At 34.0% G+C, this 23,466-nt stretch overlaps 1 protein-coding gene across 3 annotated transcripts in view; it reads left to right on the top strand.

Annotated features, from left to right (window-relative positions):
- CSMD3 (CUB and Sushi multiple domains 3) overlaps nucleotides 1-23,466 on the top strand; it is a 1,083,470-nt gene that overhangs the window by 737,215 nt on the left and 322,789 nt on the right. For all 3 annotated transcript variants that reach the window (XM_032609830.1, XM_032609829.1, XM_032609828.1), the window contains 2 exons: nucleotides 7,943-8,099; nucleotides 19,593-19,784. In XM_032609830.1, coding sequence (XP_032465721.1) covers nucleotides 7,943-8,099; nucleotides 19,593-19,784 — 349 coding nt within the window. The remainder of the gene's footprint in view (nucleotides 1-7,942; nucleotides 8,100-19,592; nucleotides 19,785-23,466) is intronic.

Raw genomic sequence — 23,466 nt, 5'->3', positions numbered from 1 at the left:
TTCTAACATATTACTTATTTGGAATAAAGTCATATGCATTTGTGATGTGTGTTCCCTTGAGGAAGGATGGGACCTCAGTAATAAGTGACAGTGTGAGGGGACGTGATGGTGAGAGACAAAGGAAAGCAGAAAAACTCAATTTAAGGCCCTTTAGTGGATTTCATTAAATAGTGACTTTTCTTTCATGAGTGAAAGGAAGAAAATTTATATTCCCAGAAATTTTTTAAAAGTTATATCTTTCCTAGAATAAATATATGTTTTCCAAAGTTGAAAAGATTATATACTAAAATTAACCTGGACACACACCAATTCGATTATCCTTCTACTGATAGTCTAACCTGGGATTTATTCTAAATTATCACGTTAAAAGAACTTCAGTAAGCCATACTACAGATATGGTTGGGGATGGGCTTTTAAACGCTGTCTGTCTTCATGGTCTCTCCACCAGTGTAAGATGTAAAATGCTTGTATGTTATTCTTCTCATTAATTCCATGGATGACTATTAGGTCAAAGATACCTACTGACACAGGCACAGTTAGGCATGCACAAACAGACAGTGTACTCTGCAAAGGACAAATGATTACTTCTCAAAGACTGTTAAGCCCAGAGTCCTCTCAGGATGGAAGGTCATTTGCCTCACTGCAAACTAATCCACGAGAGCCCATTCTCAACCCCAGCACTTTCCAGTATTAAACCTAGTAGAGTCAGTTCTCTTTCTCCATTCCAACTAAGACATAAGAAGAAATAAGAAAAAAAAAAAAAATAGCCCATTATGGAACTCTCTGCCCCTTGACTGAGAGATTCAAAAGCATTGTTTTTCTTTATGTGGTAGGATCGGCTACGTTCTTTGGAATGACATTCTCTTGTAATCTTTACATGGGTATAAGGCTTGGAAGAAGGTTTGTTTTCTTCTGGTTTCACTTACTATATTACATCACTGTACTGGATTCTGATAAAAACAAAACAGCAACAACAATAAAAAAACAATGTGTGTTATTTATCTATATCTATACACACACAAAAACAACTTTCCTTTCCAGTAGCTCATCCTGTAGGATGATGCTTGTTTACTCATTCACCCACTCTCTCTCTCCCTCCTCCTGCTTTTTATAAACACCTTAGTTATTTATAACCACACTAACAAAGTTTCAGTAGATCTGGGGAAAGTAGGTTCAGTTGGTTTGCACCTGGGATTAAGGAATTTTATAAAGCCCTCCAGATTATGTGATGACCAGCAGGTTTGGGAATTATGAATATATCTTTCCTTGGTTCTGTTACTTTCAATAGGCAAGAATATTGAACTTCCCAATCCCTCACTCAAAATATGTAACTTAATTAATTCTTTTAATTAACATTTATAGATGGTGTTTATTATATGTAGGCTCTAAACTGTCAATAATGAATAGCTCTTCTTGTCAGCTGGATAGGAAAAAGCTGAATACCAATCAGAAATACTAGTTATGTTTTTGTTGTCGCTGTGTTTGTTTTTATTTTCAGAAAAAGACTAGGCACTATGTTTAGATAAAGAAATGTAGCAGGGAAATAATTCAAGACAATCTTTTTACCACAGTCAGCATTATGAAGTTTAAAGACATTTCTTACGCAAAATGTAGACTAAATGGATTATTATGGAGAAGAGCCAGTAAACTATCCCAAAATTGGTTTTGAGAGTCCAAAAGAAAGGGTTAGGAGATGTATATCATATTTATGAAAAACTAGATAGTTGAAGGACTTAATAACATTCTTTTAGAAATATGATGAGAGGGTTATTAATGTGTTGCTATTGTTGTTTTCTAAGACGTATTATTTTTAAGCTCTTTTATAACCTATTTGTGAATCTTTGGCAGTACCACGTGTGAGAGCCTATTGTTAAATTTTCAGTACTTTTGTGAGCTGGTTGTTAAACATAGCCATTATTAAAAATTAAATTATTACAATTTAATTACAATTAAATTAAAAAACAAAGGTAATAAATGCAACTTTTCATTTCCTAATTATTTTACTACTTTAACTATTATCGGTGCTTTTTTTTTTTTTTTTTTGCGGTACTTGGGCCTCTCACTGTTGTGGCCTCTCCCATTGCGGAGCACGGGCTCCGGACGCGCAGGCCCAGAGGCCAAGGCTCACCGGCCCAGCTGCTCCACGTCATGTGCGATCTTTCCGGACCGGGGCACGAACCCGCGTCCCCTGCATCAGCAGGCAGACTCTCAACCACTGCGCCACCAGGGAAGCCCTTATCGGTGCTTTTGAGGTTACTTATATATACTGTATCTGTGTGTTGGAAATACTATGTCAGCTTGTCCATCTCTTCCCAACTCTGTATTCAACAATGTCACATTGATAGATTGATATTAGCCATAGTAAGTGTTTACACTGCAGAAATTGGCAAATACTACAAACCCTGACTTGGTTTATTGCTTTGCTCATTGTCAGTACATAAGTAGAAACGGGTTGTATCTGTAGCCATTATATTATGAATAGCACAAAAAATTGAGAAAATAGCTTTTCTAGTATTTGGAAACTATTATTCAGTTTAGCAAAGAAGTTGCTCATATCATTTACAAACCAGTGACATTCTGATATAACATCGTTTTTGATGTTTCATTTTCATCTCACTTGTTAACAAAAAAATCAAGCAATAGGGCTTCCCTGGTGGTGCAGTGGTTAAGAATCTGCCTGCCAACGCAGGGGACACGGGTTTGAGCCCTGGTCCGGTAAAATCCCACATGACGCGGAGCAACTAAGCCCGTGTGCCACAAGTACTGAGCCTGTGCTCTAGAGCCCACAAGCTGCAAATACTGAGCCCATGTGACACAACTGCTGAAGCCTGTGCGCCTAGAGTCCATGCTTTGCAACAAGAGAAGCCACTGCAATGAGAAGCCTGCACACCTCAGAGAAGAGTAGCCCCCGCTCACCGCAACTAGAGGAAGCCTGCATGCAGCAACAAAGACCCAATACAGTCAAAAATAAATAAATAAAAATAATTTTTTTTAAAAAATCAAGCAATGTTCATTTAAGAACAACTTTTGTCTGTAAGTTGCAGTTATAAGTTGCAGCTACAAAAGTTTGGCAAAAAATACTGAAAGCACTCTGTAAGAATCAATTAGCTCTATGGAATTCTCAATAATGAGTATTGTATATTTTATTCCTGTGTATAAATAGGATGCTACACATTCCTTAAATCAGTGATTCACAAATGACAGTCTGTGAGCCAAATCAGACTGACACCTCTTTCTGTAAATACAGTTTTAATAGGAGAAAGCTGTGTTTATTCATTCACATATTGTCTACGGCTGCTTCTGTGCTAGAAGGGCAGTATTGACTAGCTGCCACAGAGATGTTAACAGCCTAAAATATTTACTATCTAAACCTTTTCAGAAAAAGTCTGTCAATCTCTCTTTATATCAATAAAATTTACTTAAAAAACATATATATGGGTATGTACATTCACCAGTTTGGTTTGTTTGAGAGCTGGGTTTTAAATATTTTCTAGCCCACCAGTGATCTCATAAGTCTACCACATGTATCTACTAACTCTGCTTGTTGTTCACTGATAATCCTCTGTTATTTCTCCCTTCAAAATCACTCTGTAAATATCCATTTGTATAGAGTGCTATGATAGGCCTCATAAAACCCTTCCTTTTCTCCCCTACTGAGGATCATAGAAGTGAAATGATGTGTGACATTCCAATCAGCTTTGATTGTAGAGCTGGGACCACAAAGCTAAGGCCCCTGAAAACCTGACCCCTCATAGCATTCCCAACTCCCTCCCTGATACATACCAACTCTTAATTGAGTACACATTGTATAGCTATTGTAAAGACAAATATTTGAGTACAAACAAATGTTTTCTTCTCTGTTACATATCATCTTTGGAGAGAACATAATAAGATTTAAAATATTGTCCTTTTTAACAATTGTAAAAATTATTTATTCTTTTTCATTCAAAATTTGAACTCTAACTCAACTTATTATAAAAAAATATTTAAATTCCAAATCAACCTATAAAACAAATGGCCAAAATGAAAATTCTAGTATTCATGAGCGGGAATGATTTGAAGGTTTGTATGATTATACTCACATGCGTGTGTAATTTCTCTCTTTTTACTTTACTTTTTTATGTACTTTTTGCTCTTGGGTTCAGATAATAGCTTATTTGCTAAATTCACTAGAGAAATGACTGGGAATATACTTTCTAATCATACATTTATTATGTCATTAACAACAAAAACAGTTTTAAGTGTCCATAAGCAGTTCATCATAATAGGGTTTGACCTTCCATATATAGGAGGGTCTGTACACCATAACTAATTTCAGGCCCTGATCCATTACAAAAGGTTTTATAATTGAAACATGGCAGTATTAAGTTCTAGTCTGTTCTAGTGTAGGACTACCAAATTAATTGCAACCTTATAACAAATTAGAGTCTTATCAAAGAGCTTCATTAATGTTATAAAAGCCCTCAATGCCTTTCACAATATTAATTCTTAAGAAAACTTGAAATCTACATTTGATATAAAAGTAAGTCTTCATTATCTGAATTAGGCTCTAAGTAACTAAGAATATTTCTATTGTGAGCACCAGTCCTCTCCCTTCCAATTAAAAAGTATACTATTATAATTAGCTTAGTCTTTTTTAGCTTTCTAAATTTCTGAAAAATAAAAATAGATATTAAGACATATCTCAAAAATAATAATATATTTTAGAAAAAAGAAAATCAGCTCAAATAAATAAAAACATACTTAAAGATCCTGATTTTAAGTAGAAAAGCAGTGAGAAATAATGTCAAAATTTCTATGTGATTCTGATCAGACCCAGTATAATCACTCTGTACTGTAAATTTATTTTTAAATGAAAGGCACATTTTGTTTGTTTTATTTTCTTATTTGTATGATTGCATTCATGTCTACTTCAAATGTAATTTGTCTTTGGCTACACTGCTTTGTCCTTCCTTGTTGCCTTTATGCGCCCATATATATTTGAATACACTTGAAGGATTTTATTTACAAGTTAAACAGCATGGACTTGATCATAGCTATAAAACTCTTCTCTTTTTAAAGCCTTCCTAATTAACACTTGTTTTTCATTTTGAATTAACAATTTTATACATGCTTCCAAAATTTCGTAGCTGAATGATCACACTTCAGCAAAAGTTGCATTTTCTGACACACGTTTCCTTGTCTCTGAATTATTGCTGATGGCTACTATTCTTAAGAAATGAAAAGTTGGCTCCTATGTAATCAAACAAAAAAAATTCCTGAGCTAACAAACCTCAACATTTGGTTCAGCTTTGTTGAAGACAAATTCTTGCTGATAACTAAAACAGAGATGAATTTGTATGATAAATTAGGTTCCACAAGGGGTTCCTGGTACTCCCATATAATTTTAGGAAATTAGTCCATACAGCCCTTTATCTAGTAGTCAAATACTCTTTTTAACAGTCAACACATTCTTTAAAAAATTGACAGAAAGATCTTTTAAAACAAAGAGGGAGACCAGTAAGGTGTTTGCTGTTAGGAATTCAGTGAGCATGTTGGATTGACTTTACAACTCACTTCCTCTCTTTCTTATTTCCACTCCCTCTCAGTGGTAATAAAATAACAAGTAAATAAACTGGTGGAGCCTGGAGGGTGCATGTGAAGCTATAGATTCCCTCAGGCACAAAGGGAGAGAGCAGGAAACGCCTGGACACTGGAGACTTCAGAAAGTCTGTGCAGAAAAGTTATAGAGTAAGGTTGTTAAGAAAGAATACTAGGGGCTCTGAACAAAAACTACATTTGTATAGCATGTTAAATAAAAGCATTGTTGTCTTTACAACATCGAAAACCTATATCAATAATAAGGAAACATAAAACTATAACTACCTAAAGATAAATAAACACATAGTTAATGGAATTCAGGAACCAGAAGTAAGAAAGACCAAGTTAAATACATAAAACAAGTGAGATATCTTAAGATAATGAAATTTGAGTACCAAAAACAGAGAATGGGGGAGGGAAGAAGGGGGAGAGAGAGACAAACAGACAGACTGACTTTCTAGAACTTGACCAATGATTTAAAAATTTAAGATTTAAATAGAAGACCTAAAAAGAGATTAGTTACTGCTGAAAATCTAATTGTTAGTGTGGAAGATCCAGTGGAAGATAAGCCATAATACAGCGGAAAGATAGATAAATTTCAGAAGAAAAAAATGTAAAGGAATTGCAACACAGTTTTGGAGACTGAATATGTAAATAATAGGCATTCAAGGTGGAAAATAAAATAATAAAATTGACAAGGAATAATTAAATAAACAAAAACTCAAGAATATGTCCTTGAATTGAAGAATTCCTTGTATCTGTAGAAAGCTCATTATTTTATTTGAATAACCCAGATTTTGAAATATAGTAAAATATTTCCAGTTCACTTTGTTAAATTAACATAAACTTAATACTAAAACCTGTAAGGATAATTTGATACAAAGAAAAAAGTTATACATCAGTTTTTATTTACAAATTGTAGAAAACATTCTAAATAGATGATCAAGTTAAATCCAACAATTTAGCACAAGAAAAACATATCATGTAAATTAATATAATAATAATAAAAGTTCCATCATGTACCACCTAAATATCATCTCCTAGGTGACATGAATGTAATGCCTGCCACTTTGGGGGAACATTGGTGCTATGACAAGATCACCGGATTAGGGGTTTAGCGACATAATTTTTACTCTTATGACAGGTCAGAAGTAAGGCAATTTCAGGCAAGAGACAAGTAACTTTCAGAAGTATTTCTCAGTCGTTTCTATTCATTATCATTCACAGAAGGAGCCCCAAGCTCCAACTTCGTGAAACTAAGTACTGTGGAATGAGATTTGTCAGGGTTGGTCTTTGTAGGACCACAAATGATCATAATATCCAAGATTTTATGAACTCTTAAGAACGAATTTTCACACCCTTGGGGGTAATAACTACCACATTAAAAATATGTGCCTTAAAGGAAAAAGAATAGTAATATGCATTGTTGGCAAACCCTCAGTTTAATTACTGTACACTTTTTGGAAAATAATCTGACAATACATGAACATTTTAGCCCCCAGATTCAATATATTGAAAACTTTCTTACTGAAATACAAGTACCAAAAAAGAAATGTGAAATAACATCTAAAGGATGTTTATTTCAGCATTACTTTTAGTGGCAAAAAAACTTTAGTTTATTAATATATGGAATGGTAGGGCAAGTTGTGGTAGTGCCATTGAATGAAATATTACACAGCTCTCAAAAGGAAGAATCTCTATCCACTGACCTGAAGAAATGTCTATAATGCCTTGATAAAACAAAAGCAAATTAGAGGGCAATGAGAAGCTACACCTTCCGAAGAATGGGAATGAGGTAGGGAGCTTTGGGAACATGTCAGTTTTGCTTTGTATACTTTTGCCTTGTTAAATCAGCTTCTAAATGCATTTAGTACTCTTTTAACATTTTAAAAGTGTCAGATATGAAATAAAGGACATGGGTAAATAGAAGTTGCAAAAGAAGCAAGTACATTTTATATTAATCATGTTATTAGAAAAGCAGGTGTTTGGTGCCCTTGACCAAGTTTAGAAAAACAACCAACCAACCAACCAATCTTAGAAACCAAACTTTCTATAGGTATTCTCAATTTTAAATTGTCTGCCATTAGAAGCATTGTTTTTATAAGAACAAAAACTTTATAACATGATTTTGAGTTTTACTTACTGTCTGCTGAGCTTGGAATATTAAAATTACCCATGTGGAGTCTAACTTTCTTACCCTGATATTTGTAGGAATTAATATATGCAGTTGCTCTTGGGAAACAGGTAGTGACCTGATTTATGAAGAGTGTAATAATTTCATTTTCTTCACAGATATAAATACATGCTCTGAATTGGTTATTACTGTCAAATTTACTTTTTAATTGTAAATATATTTTTGCAGATTTATGATGGAAAAGATAAAACAACTCATCTACTAGGTGCTTTTACTGGCGCATCTATGCGAGGACTGACCCTTAGTAGTACTTCAAACCATCTCTGGCTAGAATTTAATTCTGATTCTGAAGGGACAGATGAAGGCTTTCAACTTGTCTATACCAGTAAGTATTTTGGAAGGAAAAAAAAAAAGGCCCAACACTGATGCTAAATATTTATTAAATAATTGCAGTACACCAGGTGAAGTAATATTCAATATTTGATTATCAATTTGCTGTTTACAGCTCCCTTCTATGTATATAATTTTATTTGAACCTAATTTAAAAACTTACAGGTATTCTAACTGTTGCTATTTTACAGTTGAAACAGCTAAGATTCAGAAAGTTTAAGTTATTTGTGACTTTGAACTTATTTATATATTTTAAAATAGCAGTATGCTTCACATGAAATATTTAAGAAATACAATTAAACTTTTTAATAAATGGGAATCCAGTGTTTGAGCTCCTACCTGTAATTGCAAAACATATGCAATACATGTGTAGGAGTTATAGTTGGTCACCCTTAATGATAATTGGATGGTTTCAAATGATTTTACACGGAAGAGTAGCTAAGATTTTTGTTTGTTTTGCTTTTGTGTTAAATTGCCTTGTTAAAAATAAACTTATATAGAACTATTGTGTTATACTCAAGTCAGCTTTATGACATTTAAACAGGTAGAAGCTCAAAGACTGAGAATCGTTGAGAGCCACAGGTAGGTGGGTTACATCAATTGTTATATGAACAAAATGAACTTATTTTACCTGTATCATAATTTAAGACATAGACTAATTACGCCAATGAACATTAAGTCATATTCAAATAACATATTTATTAAGTTCCTGCTCTGTGTAAGAACTGTTCTAGGAAAGTAAAGTGCATGAAAAACTGTGGTGATTCCTGGTTGTGTGTTAATAAATTTACAATTTACCAGATCAAATCAGTTTTTTGGAAGTTCAGAATATTCGTGTAATATAACAAAATAAATTAAGTAACAGTATTCAGAAATCCCTTTTACTGTTAGAATATTTGAAAGAATTGAATGAATTCCATAAATTTTCTCAAGGAGTCAAATGAATGAAAGCTATTACAGAAATGGGGACATTGAAATGGTTACAGCATCAAAGGTATTCATGGGATCCTAAAGGGAATCTGAATCAAATTACTTTTTGTGAAAATGCTCTTTCTTAATGATATAAGTAGGAGACAGGAGACATAATACTGAGATATTATTCTTGCTCCTTGTTTATTTAAAGGTTTTTTCCTACCTGTGCTAGAATTGTTAATTATTAATATTAACACAACAGAAATTAACAAAATGATGTTGAATACATATTTTTAAATCCTGAGAACTCTTGTGTATAATGTGATTTCTTATGACGTCCTCCCAAAGACAAATGAAAATCTAAGCAAATCGTGTTTACAGATATTGCTGTGTGATGGACTAAAAATAACAGTATCGTGATTATTGCTCAAATATAATTGGTGTGATCTGCTTAGAAGGGCAAATGTTTTTTAATCTGTTTTCCTCTTTCTCTTTTTGTTTTCTGACAGAGCTGGTGACATTTTTCAAGTCATGGCTCAATGTTTACATAATGGTGTTTCTTTGTTCTGCATCATTTTGTATATCTCTTTGTCTAAAATGTCAGTGGGTTTCATAGGGGAAACGTAGATTTCCTTTTCTGATATGTAAATTCTGTGTAATGTGAGATTTTTGATGCAAAGGTACTGGGCATTGTAGGCCATACCTGGATATAAAATTGTATGGGGTACTCAGGTGTCTGGAATGAGTAAAATCATTGACTTTTTTGTCATTGCTGTGAGCTACTGGTTGTCAAAAAAACAAGAAAAAAAAAAAAGAAAGAAATCCTTAAAAAGAAAATATTTGAAGTCACTCTTCTTAATGACTCTGGCTGTTCATTATAGGATGTGCATCATTATGAAGATGGAAAGCTATAGAATTGGGAAGAGAGTATAAAAGCAATTATTTTTTAAAAAGAGCATACATACATCTATGAATATTTTTCAGACTCAGAACTGAAACTAAAATGTTTCAGTCTATATTCTGGAACTAAAATATTTATAGTCTGCTTCCAAGGTGTCTCTGGATATCCCCGGGCCAGTAAATGCTCCCAAGATTTTCTGATCCAATGGCTATGTGCTGAGCTCCTTTGTTAAGGAGGGTCCTGGAAATAGTAACACATCTGTTATTAAATGTATTTGTTCCTAAGTGTTACTTCTGTTTTTTACAATGGCAATCTTTTTACATATCTGCAATTATCTTAATAGTTAACCACAGATTTCCTAGCTTTGAAAGAAGCTACTTCCCATCCTCCAAATATACTTTGGTTTCCAGCCTTAGCACCTGTAACCAGGCTTTTTTTTTTCTTTCAATATGCCCCACCCACCTTAGGCATCAACTGAACTGTTCAACTTCAAGAATATCATTTCAAGTATTCATTCAAATATAATTTCAAATATTTCCCTACTGGTGTCTACCCTGATTCCTTCAGCCAGAGTTAGCCTACATTTTAACACTTCTTTTGCAGTAGTCTATATCCATAGCTAATGTAGCTGTTATCACATGGTATTGTGGTTATTTTTGTTTGTTTGTTTGTTTTGTTTTTTGCAAACATGTTATGCATAGTTCTTCATGGGGCCATTTCACTTCATAATGTCTTTAGTCAGTTTTAGTCCAATGACAACTTTTTACATATTCTTGGTAAATTAACATGTAGTCTGAATACTGATTTTGTAAAATGTTTTTGTGATATAGAAGATTCTACTAGGCCACATATTTTGTATTCCTAAATTTCTTAGAAGCAGTAATTAATTTTTGAAAATGAGAGAATTTGCTAAGATGTGCAAACATGGGGGAAAATGGAAAAGAACAGGCTTTGTGTTCGAATCCCTGTATCCAGTCATTTCTAAACCCAACCCCACCCCTGCCATTCTGTGGTATGTTCCCCTTAAAATTATTCCACCTTTGTTTCTGAAACATCTGAGAGAACACTGTGAGATAAAGTGGAGTTCCAATATTCACATTAAGAGGACTAGAGACAGGAGAGAGGAAATTTGGCTAGGGCAGATCAGGTAAGGATTCATGAATGAAGTAGAATTAAAGGTTGTGTTGGTGGATCACAGAAAGAAATAGTGGAGAGTATTCCAGGCAAAGGGAATAGGATGAAGAAAGGTACAGAGATTAGAAAGAACGTGCTAAGCAAATTCAAGGGAAATAGAGCAAATAATTTAATTCAGATTAATCCCATTTGCCTAGCTTCTCACTAGTTTTAGCATAAACAGGCCTTTTATGACCATCCGTATCTAATGACACCTGCCCTATCTAATGATAGTCTTTTTTTTTTTTTTTTTTTTTTTTTTGCGGTACGCGGGCCTCTCACTGTTGTGGCCTCTCCTGCTGCGGAGCACAGGCTCCGGACGCGCAGGCTCAGCGGCCATGGCTCACAGGCCTAGCCGCTCCGCGGCATATGGGATCTTCCCGGACCGGGACACAAACCCATGTCCCCTGCATCGGCAGGCGGACTCTCAGCCACTGTGCCACCAGGGAAGCCCATGATAGTCATTTTTTATCTACCTTTCTATTATCTGTTTTTTGACTTAAAAACATTTGCTGTTGTCTGGTTATTTTCATTTTAAGAGACAGAATTGCATTTGGTTGAGAATAAAATGAAGAAATATTTTAGAACAGACCTTTAAGTTGTGTTTTATTTCAACTGTCTTATTAGTCCATTCATTATATAGTCACTAAGAATAGCAAATGAACCAGTGGAAACAGTGGTTGAGATGACACTTTTGACTTCAAGTAATGGTAAACCTAACCATGGCTTAAACAATTAGGATTTATTTTTATCATATGAGAGCTGTAAAGAGAGAAAAGGTAGGTAGATCTTGATTCAGTTGTTAAAGGGCCATGCCTCTGTCCTTTTGCTGTGGCACTCCGAGTGTGTTCACTCTTGTTCTCATGATTGTTGTGACATGGTCACAAGATGGCTACTTTAACACTGAACATATTCAAGGCAAAAAGAAAAAGGGAAAAGGTAGTGTCAGCCATATATGTCCCTTTTATCAGGAATGCAAAATCTTCTGTCAGACATTCTTTTATCTCTCTTTGTCCAAAACAGGGCTATGTGGTTATGCCTAAATTTCCCAGCAAGGCAAGCTGGAAAAATGAAGCATTTGTCAGGCTAAAATATTGGATTATTATTTGACTATGGTGATATACTGCCTGATATGCTTCAATTACTGCTGGGAGCAAAATCAAGGTTTTGTTCATGAGGGAGAAGAAAAGAAGAGCTATTGAGAAGACAGTGTACAGTGTTTGCTATGATGTACAGCGGTAACAGATATTCCAAAACATAATAAGTTCAAAGATATTGTATTAATAGATGCCTCTGTGATTAATGGTGTCATGGAAGTCCAGAGACTCTTGAGTGCCTAGAAAGGAAAAATCACGTGGCTCACCCATTATTAATAGTTTTAGTTCTACTATACTAAGAAGACAGTGAGCTTCTCTCACTTTCCTTAACCAATAAATAAATTACAACATACCTGGTATGAAAATGCTACACCACATTTGAGGGGAGAAAATTTCCCACTCCTTTATTTTTCTAAAGCGAATTAAATCTCTTCAGTCTTTATCCTTTAGAGTTGTCAAGAAAACTCTTAACTTAGTCTTTTGTAGAGAGATCCTTCTTCTCCCAAATTACTTTCTCGGTGAAGTCTAGTTTGATTTAGAGAACTGAAGCATGGATAGCTATGCTGGTTGAATGTAAAACCTCTGTGACAAACTTGGTCAGACCTTGACTAACATTAGGGAATCCAATTGCTCTTCCGTCCCTCCAATTTCTCAGAATTAACTCCCTCCTTGAGTCAGGCCGCTCTTCCATTCTTTTCAAAAATGGCTAACAATTACTTTTGCCCTTGAGAAATCTGAAACTTATTCCAAATAAAAATCTAGATGAGGCATATTTTCAGGTGCTTTATACAACATAAAGTAATTAAATATGTAGTTGTCTTTCCTAGAGGGTATAGGGGAGTAAAGTGAGAGAAAATTACTATTGCCGCCTTCTAAAGTTGGAAGAAAAGGTCAGAAATTAGGATCTCAATGCAATATTCTCCCTAAAACATCACTCTGCTCTAGATAATTCAATAATAGAACTTAGCAAAACCTGATAGGATACTCTGACCAGATCCTCTCAGCCTCTCAATACACATTCAAGAATGCATTCCTAAATCTGATGTCTTTTACTGTGTTTCTCTCTGAAGGCTGAGTTGTAGAAATGTCATTTCTTTTTGGTCACATGTCTTGTCTTGCCTTTTATTCCTCTATTGGAATTAACTTATTAATGTGAAAGTTATTCATAGGTTTAAATTTTGTCTTTCTCCACTGGAATGTTTTGTGCTCTGGGAATAAAGAGAACACTGAAGAAGACAAAGTTCCTGCCCATATGAAGCTAACTCTTTAGTGAGACAAGACAGAAAAGAAAGATATGAACAAAAGATAAGAGAACTGTATTTAGAAATATTTGTAACAGGATGATAGGATAGATAGGTCTACTGTACCCAGTTTGTTCAGGGACTGTGTCTCAGGAGGTGCCACATGAATTGATAACTGAATTATAATAAGAGATCTGAGGGTAGAGGGTTCTAGGCAGATAGATCAGCAAGTACAAAGGCCTAAGAGACTTCAGCTTGAGTTATTTGTCTGGAGCTGTGTAAGCAAGGAGAATGGGACAAAATGAGAGGTAAAGTTTGAAGCTAGGCAGGGGTGAGGTGGACTTTAGTAAGGGACTTAAGATTTTATTTAAAAGGCACACAGAGGCATTTAACATTATTAAAACATTAAATATAAGAGTTAAAATAATACCTAACATTTATCTACTACCTACTAGATACCGATATAACTCTATGAGGGAAGTACTATTATCCTCAGTGAGAAGAGGAGGAAAAACAAAGCACAGAAAAGTTGTTACTTGCCCAAGGTGACATAGCTCATAAGTGCAGATATGGAAATTGAGCTGAGGGCCTCTGTCTCTAGAATTCGCAAGCCTAGTCACTATACTATATTACCTCCAATCCAAGGTTTTGATATTTTATATTTAAAATTCCATGGATTTACATCTTTTTTTTTTTTTACTGTTGAAGTAAATGTAAAAATAATAATAATTTTTTTAAATGTTAATGCAATTCTTCCTAAAGAAACTTTTGTCATTTATGCCTAAGTATCTGAATGTTTTTTATTGGCCAAATTTACTGTCAAAGAATGATTTAGGCCTAGTATCTCTTATTTTGTTCATGAAATCTTTAAACTCTATTTCTTGGAAATATGCTTCATTGCAGATTTTTCTGGCTCTATTTATTTCTAGTTAATCCACTTTCATTCAGCAGAAAGGAATTGGATATTTTAAACAGTCATCCAATAAAGAGCTAAATTGCACCTTTTTGATAGATTATAGGATTGTCTTCTCAAAAGCTGATCTGGCAAAAGTCCGTGATGCCCAGCCATTAGGCATTAACTCTGGGAGCAGATGTCTTCTTGTTATCACGTCTGCACATTTAATTTTCTAAAAATCCCATTTGAAAATGTCCATTATCCCAAGGGTATAGTTCAGATATATCTGGATGTTCTTAGCCTTTGAGTTTTGTTGCTTGAAATAGTTTAGTAATCTACACGGAACATGGCCATTTCAAATTTTATATTCAAATTAAAGATGGGCAATAGCTACCTTGTGATGACATTTCTTGCATACTAGCTTTATAAATATATAATAAGTTACCCTATTTAAACTTTTTAATTTAGTTACCAATATGGTGTTGACAATGTTAACCATGAAAAATAATCAGATGACCTATTAACTCTAACTTTACTCTTAGTATATAATTTATTCAGTGCAAATGCAAGTAGAAAATAAGTAAAGTACACAGAAGCAACAATGTTATTCTGTGTAAACCTGTATCCTATAAACTACTTAACAGGTGTATTTGGCATTTCTGTTACTCTTTAAATCTTGAAAATTAACCAGGCAATAAAAGAAGTATTGACTAATGCTGCATTATATAGTACAAGGTATTCTAACTAAAATATTGAAGAAATATTTCTTGATTACCTGTCATTTATATATACAATATTGGATATAATTTCTTCATGTTAGAATAACAGAAGAGTCATCTTCATAGCCTTCACATCCCAAAAGCTTTGTAAGTTTTGAGCTTAAATATGTAATGACCTACTAACTTACTCCTTATATAAAATTAACTTCTGGCAGATTGAAGACATATGCAAGTCTCAAAACTTTAAAACGCTTAGAAAAAAATGTGGCCTAGAATAGCTGTGTCTTTAAGGCGAAGAAAGATTTCTCAAAGAAGATACATGAGCAAAAATCTCTCAATACTCAGGAGCATTCCTTCCCTTCTAAGCACTTCCCTTAAGTGTAGAGACTAAAAATCTGGCGACTGCATTTCCCCTGCCCTTGCCAGCCAAGATCTCTGCTTAGATTCTGCCAATTAAAGGCAAACGTGAGAGCTGAAAGGTAGGATGGATCAAGAAGCCATTATTTTCCAGCAGCATCTGTAGGCAAAAGTGTGGTGCTGGCAGGTGGTTGTATGTGGCAGCAGCTTCCCTGAACTCCTGGATTCTTGAAAACCAGCAGTGATCTTCTGACCTTCACACCCTCTGAATTTCTTTGTATTTTCCCTCTAATTTCTTGTATTGAATTTGAGCAACTCAAAATATCTAAGTGGCTTCTGTTTTATTGACCAAGTCCCAGTCCTTATTATTTTTATTATTATTTTTACAAATCTCTCTATAGGGAAATATATCATAAGCACAAAATTTAAATGATATATTTTAGAAGTAGATATTTACAATATAATAGAAAAACATACACTCCATAGAAAGGAATCCTACAAATCAATTAAAAAATATAGTCTAAAAGAAAATATGGGCCAAAAAATTTCAATTTTTTGAGGTAATTCCAATAACAATAAGCAAAAGACAAAAAGTGCTTGATAGAAATTAAGAAATGAAAATTAAAGCCAACATAATTTTCTATTGCATGTTCGCAAAAATTGGTAAAAATTAAAAAGCGGTGTGATAGTAAATGATAATAATTTGAAGAACTTGAAACTCATGAACTTTGGGGAATGTAAGTTGGTATAGTCACATAGGAGAAATTTGGTGGTATCTAGTAAAATTCATTTTTAGATATGTCTAGGTTGAGCCAATTATGCATATACTAAATTTGGCTGATGGCTAAAAATTAACATTCAGGCAAAGCTGAATCCCACTATCCCAGAATGATGTACAAATTTAAGATGTACAAGACACAAACTAGCATATTTAATAATATCACTTACTTTTTCATGCCCAAAGATTAAATTGTGGGAAAGGCTTTGAGTAACATATTTTCTAGTCAGAACTTTATACATGGGATTTAGAACAACGGCAATTAAATAGAAAAAATAATTATTTACCTTATCTCCTATTCCCCCAGTTGGAAATGCAAAGCAATCATTTGCACAAGCTTTTCTGTTTGTTTGTTTAAACTCTTAACTTTTTTTTTTTTAATACTTGCTGGAAAAGTAATTGTTTTGAATGATTTTTCCAAAATTTGATTACACTGCTACTATTGATATATTTATATAAATGGCTAATTTACATATATAATTTGATATATTATAACTTACATAGGTAAATAAATTACATTAAAAGTTACTCAACAAATAGAATTAAAAAGTTAAATTAAATGTATATAGCTTTTGGGCTTCCCTGGTGGCACAGTGGTTGAGAGTCCGCCTGCCAATGCAGGGGATACGGGTTCATGCCCCGGTCCAGAAAGATCCCACATGTCGCGGAGCGGCTGGGCCCGTGAGCCATGGCCGCTGAGCCTGCGCGTCCGGAGCCTGTGCTCCGCAAAGGGAGAGGCCACGACAGTGAGAGGCCCACGTACCGTAAAAAAAAAAAAAAAGATAAGACAGTTTTGAATATTTATGAATAAGCAACAATAATTCCACCAAATTGGACTAAATTATGTTGTTCTTTGTAGCTTATATACTGTTGTCCATGTGCCTTTTCATCTACAATGCAAAGTATTATAAATTATCTTAATTTACAAAGAGTATCTCCATTATACCTCATCACCAGCAATTGCCAACCACATTTACAAAGCATTCAAATTAAGGGAGGATGAATTTGGTAATAAACCTTGAAAAGAGAGCTTGATTTCCGTTTTTATTTTGATAAATGATATGTGGTAAAACTCAAAAGTGGCTGAATCTTGAATAATAAACTGAATATTATGTCTGGTAAAAGGAACTCAAACTTGTTATTTTCAAGCAGGGACATTTTAAATGTAGTGTTAAGTGTGCAGATCCATACAAAGTAGTATGTCCTAAAAATTTTGTTACTACTTCTGTTGTTTCTACTTCTGTTTTTGAAAGGCTGACTTGCCTGACCATGTATCCTTTATATCTCATATATGTCATAATTTGAGTTAACAACTTCTAACCTCTTGTATGGCTCTGTTTCTGAAGCTGTTTGCATTTGCGTTATTTTAACATATTTTCACCCTAATGAGGCTGTCACAGATCGACCCATATAGGAAATTCCTGAAGGTTTTTTAACTGTCTCATAAATTTCAGTTTCTCAACAACATTATCTTAGCTTATTTTTCAGTTGTCTCCTAGAGATAATTGCCTCTAAGAATCACACTCACTTATGAACATTATTGAACAAATGATTGTAAATTAATTAAGGTGTGTGAAATAATTCTGTTGGTTAACAGAGGAGGGAAAGATGAAGAACCCCTAGAAGAGACTAGCAAGAGCTCCTTATGTTCTCCAAGAGCTAATGTAGACCTTAACATACAGAATTATAGTGTAAATTCAGTACTTCTAGCTGTACATTTCTGGTAATTTTATGTTTATTTTGACACTCTAGGAAGTCAGTACTATAAATTAGTGATTTGTCATCAGTGAGCTAATAAATCCTTTTTTGCTTTCTAGTTCAAATTTAGATTAATTTGGTCAAGGATCTGTGCCTACAAAAGAGATACAAATCTCTTTTTGATTATCATATGATTTAAGATGTACATAAAAAAGTTGTCCTTTTGTCAAATATTATTTGTCTTGAAATCACAGACTTCCCTAATTCATGAAGCTATCTGGAATATTTATCATAGTCCTCTAGTCCCAGAAGCTATAACTGATATAATTTAGCACCTAATTATTGTTGGTGCATTCATTATATCTTACATTTATCATACATTTATGTAATTTGTAAAACATTAAGGGCAGAAAAATTCCTTAGCTAGGGAGCTTAGATTTGATAACTAGTGTCATGTTTGATTTACATTCTGAAGTACCCTTTTTTAGTCCTTTCAGTTTCTTAATAGTGAATTGTGCTATGACTGTTTTTTAATATTCATCTTTATTAATTTTATTCTGAATACGCACACAAGGTATTCTGGATCTACAGAGATTAATTATTATCATTTAAGTGATATAATTAATAATAGTAATAATAATAACTGTGTCAGCATCCCTTTGACCCAGTCCTTACCCCTGTAGTAACTCGATGAAAATCAGATGGAAAGATCTACATGAGTGACCAGGGACAAGGAATAAAGAAAAATGCACGTGCTGTGCTTAAGATAGTTGTCATTAACTCCTCTCCTAAAAGGAGGAAGAAAAAAACTTCTGCTCTTTGGAGATGGGATAAAAAGAATTCTCGGTTTTTATTCTAACCTTTGGAATGTAAATTTAGGGTTTCAATAGTCAGATTAGCCTCCTGTGTCTCCAAGTTTTATAATCTAGAGACATCTGTAAGGTTCTGGGTCTCATTCTTCCTTGAAATGTAAACACAAACCCCCTTCAGAGTTAGGTTCATCTCTGCAGTCTCTCACTACTCAAACAGTTGTAACTTAACTTCTCAAGTGTTACACTTAGCCCAAGATAACAAGTTTCCAGCAAAAGTCATGTGGAAAGCCCCAACCCTTTAGAAATCAAAAATATGTTCTCTACACCCTACTCTTTTTTTTTTCCTTGTGAGAAATTTTGAGAGTCGTACATTCTGGAGAAGGCAGAAAATAAAAATTCAGAGTTCTTCAAACTGATTACTGTGTTATATTAACTCTTGATAAAGTATATTTTAAATATAAGGCTATTTCACTTTCTTCTAAGACTATAAAAGTAAAGCAGTCTAAAGTTATATTTGCAGTGGAGACATTTGTTACTGGGACAGTTATGATTTCACATATTTTGTATGGATTTTAATTTTTCATTATTTGATCATAATAGTTACATTGGTCAGAATCTATTAGCTGCAAATCACTTGAAGCAGGCAAGAATCTTACTACTATAAGTTATGATATAGTCATATAGACCATGGGGTAGCATTGCTAAATTTGAATAATACAAGAAATTCTAATTTTTGAGAAAAAAAGCTCTCTATGGTGGCTGTAAACGAACAAAATTAAATACGGTAAGAGTAATAAAACCAGGAAAAAGCATGTAATCATATAAAAAAATAAAAAGGGATGATTTGTGCAGTTTTAAATCTTCCTGTTAAATTTTGTCTTTAATAAACTTGTATTTTCTCTTAGGTTTTGAACTTTCACATTGTGAGGATCCTGGCATTCCACAATTTGGATACAAGATCAGTGACCAAGGCCATTTTGCTGGTAGCACTATCATTTATGGATGCAATCCAGGCTATACTCTCCATGGAAGTAGCCTTCTCAAGTGCATGACAGGGGAGAGAAGGGCGTGGGACTACCCTCTGCCATCCTGTATTGGTAGGATACTGCTTTAGGTTTTCATGAAATACTTCTATGGAAGTGTTATTAAAATATACTGTACCTTTTCAAGTTATTCAATCTGTCCACACACAACTCACACTTTAATCAAAAAGTTAATGAATTCATAGCTCAGATTTGTGGAGAGTGAGAGGGTTCTTTGCATAATCTTACCAGTAAGTACATTCTCTTCTTTGGGTTAAAAATGGTTTGAAGCCATTATGTTTATCTTATCTTGATACAAAGTTTAACTCACTACAAAAATATGCTGAAACTGTTAATCATACACATTTATTGAATCACATCGACCAGTTTTGTTTTTTGTGGGTTTTTTTGGGTTTTTTAGATTTGTTTTTATATACAAAATTATTGCTTATGCTGGTATCAAGCTAGATTAAAAAACAGTAAACTATTCTCAATAACTTCAAAGTCTTTATTTATATACTTTTTCAAAAACTAAAAGTGCATATGTTTTTCTTATGTGTATGTATCATGACATAATTAAATGAATTTCAGTAACAAAAGGCAATGTGAGAGTCAGTGATATCAGATATATTGCCTACGTGAAGCTATAGATTGATCATTTTCTCTCTTGTTTGTATAGCTGGAGTACAATTTTATTGCTACCATCTTTAGATTGATTAACAAATAACTGGGTATTATGTGAGAAGCAGGGTGGATAGAAAAGTGTTGATAAAGACATCTGCTTTTTTTTTCTTTTTTTGCTCCAATATCAAATAGGTGCCAGGCTGGAATACTAGGACAAGAAAAGATACTTAATATCAAAACATTTAAACAAAACACTAACTCCTCAGCAGGGAACAAACATGATTCTTTAGCAATTCTTATTTCTGAATGGCATTTGTGGAAGCACAAATCCATTCTGTGTCAGGCCCATATGGATAACATTGACTTAAACTTTTTTTTTTAACAGATTTATTAAGTTGTAATTGGTATCTTTAAAAAATGCACAGGGCTTCCCTGGTGGCACAGTGGTTGAGAGTCCACCTGCCGATGCAGGGGACACGGGTTTGTGCCCCAGTCCAGGAAGATCCCACATGTCGCAGAGCGGCTGGGCCCGTGAGCCATGGCCGCTGAGCCTGCGCGTCCGGAGCCTGTGCTCTGCAACGGGAGAGGCCACAACAGTGAGAGGCCCGCGTACCGCAAAAAAAAAAATGCACATGTTTAATGTATACAATTTGATGAGTTTGGAGACCTGGACCTTTTGAGACAAATTTTAATGTTTGTTAGTCGATATAGTCAACATAGGAATCTCCACAAAACTTGAAGGAATTCAAATAGAAAAAAATGAAATGCTAGTTATTAGAGGTCTTACAACTAATTGCAGTGTTTTTGATGACATGAGTTTTCTATTGGTTTATTAAAACAGTGATTCACACAGAAAGCAAACATACTTTTATCTAACCAGAATGCAATTATAGTGCTTTCCTTTCAGATGGCATCTGAATTTTGGATAGATTATGAGGATAGTACTACAGTAACAACCTAAATTGACAAAGCTTGAGATTCTGGAATATGACCAACAATCAACCCACTGTCATTGGTTATGAGAACAATGTAGCACTGATTAGTTCTCTCTGAAGTTATGTTCTTTGATATAAATATGAAATATATTCAGAAAATCATTAAGGATTGCAATAGCACAGAAGTATAAACTTGTAAATACTGACTTACCATGTTGTCTTTAAAATTTAAATCATAAACAAATACATTAAAAAACATATTTTCCTTATATGTTGAACCAAGGTGAAGACATTTTTCATATTTTGGAAAAATTTTTTGCAAATAGGACATTTGGTCTGGGATCAGAAAGAAGATTTTAATTTTGTTTGCAATGAATCAATGCACTTTATGTTTATGAATCTGCCAAGTCAAAATTTAATGATGTGACACTGCTCAAGATTTCATGTGAAGGGTAATCTCTTTTTTTTCTTTTTTTTTTTAATGATGGTTGGTCAGGAATAACAGCTGAAACAGTTGGACACATGGTGTGTCATGCTGTGACTTCCATGATAACAGAAGATGAAATTCTATTTTAGATGGTGTTCTTTACTGGCAATAATTAATAGCTTTACCACCTGGCCTAAAATCATAATTTTCTATGCCCATTAACCTTAAATATCTATTATGATTATATTTTTGACTTTGCCAAATAAGAAACTTTTTCTCAATTATATGGATTATTTCTAGGCAATTATGTTTCTGTAGCTTATACATTGAGCAAACAAAAATTAATTTTTGAGACACCATAGCCAAAGAACTTTAACCTGTACACCTTCATTTTTATCCACAAATGTAAGACTTCTGTCAGAATATGAAGCCCAGTGTTATGGTATATCACACTGGTTCATTTGAAATCAAAATACCAATAATATTTGTAGCAAAGAAATATGGAAAAAGAAAGAGGTATGTTTAGATTCAAGATAAACACAGTACCCAAAATTCCAATTTGCCTTGAAGTTGCTTAAAAATTAATCTGGAGGAATGAAGTCAAATTTGTTCTCATAAGAAATATATACCAATAATAGTGATAAATCATTAAAATGATGAAAAATGAATTATAGCTATACAGTTCTAGGTTATCCAACAAAATTTTTATTTAAAAAATGAGAAAAACCTCAGTAAGTGATGGTAACTTCTTGAATACAGATATCTTTTTATTCACTTTAAAAATAACTTAAGGGCTTCCCTGGTGGCGCAGTGGTTGAGAGTCCACCTGCCGATGCAGGGGGCATGGGTTCGTGCCCCGGTCCGGGAAGATCCCACATGCCGCGGAGCGGCTAGGCCCGTGAGCCATGGCCGCTGAGCCTGCGCGTCCGGAGCCTGTGCTCCGCAACGGGAGAGGCCACAGCAGTGAGAGGCCCGCGTATCGCAAAAAAAAAAAAAAAAAAAAATAGTAATAATAACAACTTAAGTTTATTATTATAAATTAAATTAAGCTAATGTTGCAATACAAAATAAACTTGCTTAGCCCTCTGTAGGTATGTGTATCAGTTAGGGTTCTCCAGAGAAGAAGGATTAGTAGATCTAGATATAGATCTGTCTATCTGTCATCAGAAATGTATTTATTTTGAGGAACTGCCTCATGCAGTTGTGGGAGCTGACAAGCCCAAAATCCAGAGGGAAGGTCAAAAGTCCAGAAACTCCAGCAGGACTTAATGCTGCAGGCTTGAGGGAGAATATCTCCTTTTCTAGAAAACTCTGCTTTTCCTCTTAAGGCCTTCTAATTTATTGGATGAAGCCTACCCACATTATCAAGGGTAATCTTAAAGTCAACTGATTGTAGATGTTAACCAGGTCTATAAATAGCAATACCTAAACTAGTGTTTGATAAAATAACTGGGTACTGTAGACTAGCCAAATTGACACATAAGACTAACCATCATAGTGTGCTAAAATGTAACACCTAAAATCTTTGAAACAATTTTACCTACATGAATAGAGCCTACAGATTTGAACCATGATATTCGATTGTTATTAGGTCTTTTCCAAATGCTGAAACTTTCTGTCTTTGACCTTCTTTGCTCTAATAATCCAAACAAAACAAAACAAAATCCAAGATTGTTACTTCAGTCATTGAATTTGAGTAAGACAGTAACACTGCAGAGAACAAGCAAAATAAATATAGCAGTATATTCAAATATTTAAGCAAGAAGTAAAA

Source organism: Phocoena sinus, chromosome 17 (assembly GCF_008692025.1).
Source record: "Phocoena sinus isolate mPhoSin1 chromosome 17, mPhoSin1.pri, whole genome shotgun sequence".
In the NCBI taxonomy this organism is placed as follows: domain Eukaryota; kingdom Metazoa; phylum Chordata; class Mammalia; order Artiodactyla; family Phocoenidae; genus Phocoena; species Phocoena sinus.
Note: the sequence above shows the minus strand (reverse complement) of the source record. Positions and strands in the feature narration are given on the sequence as shown.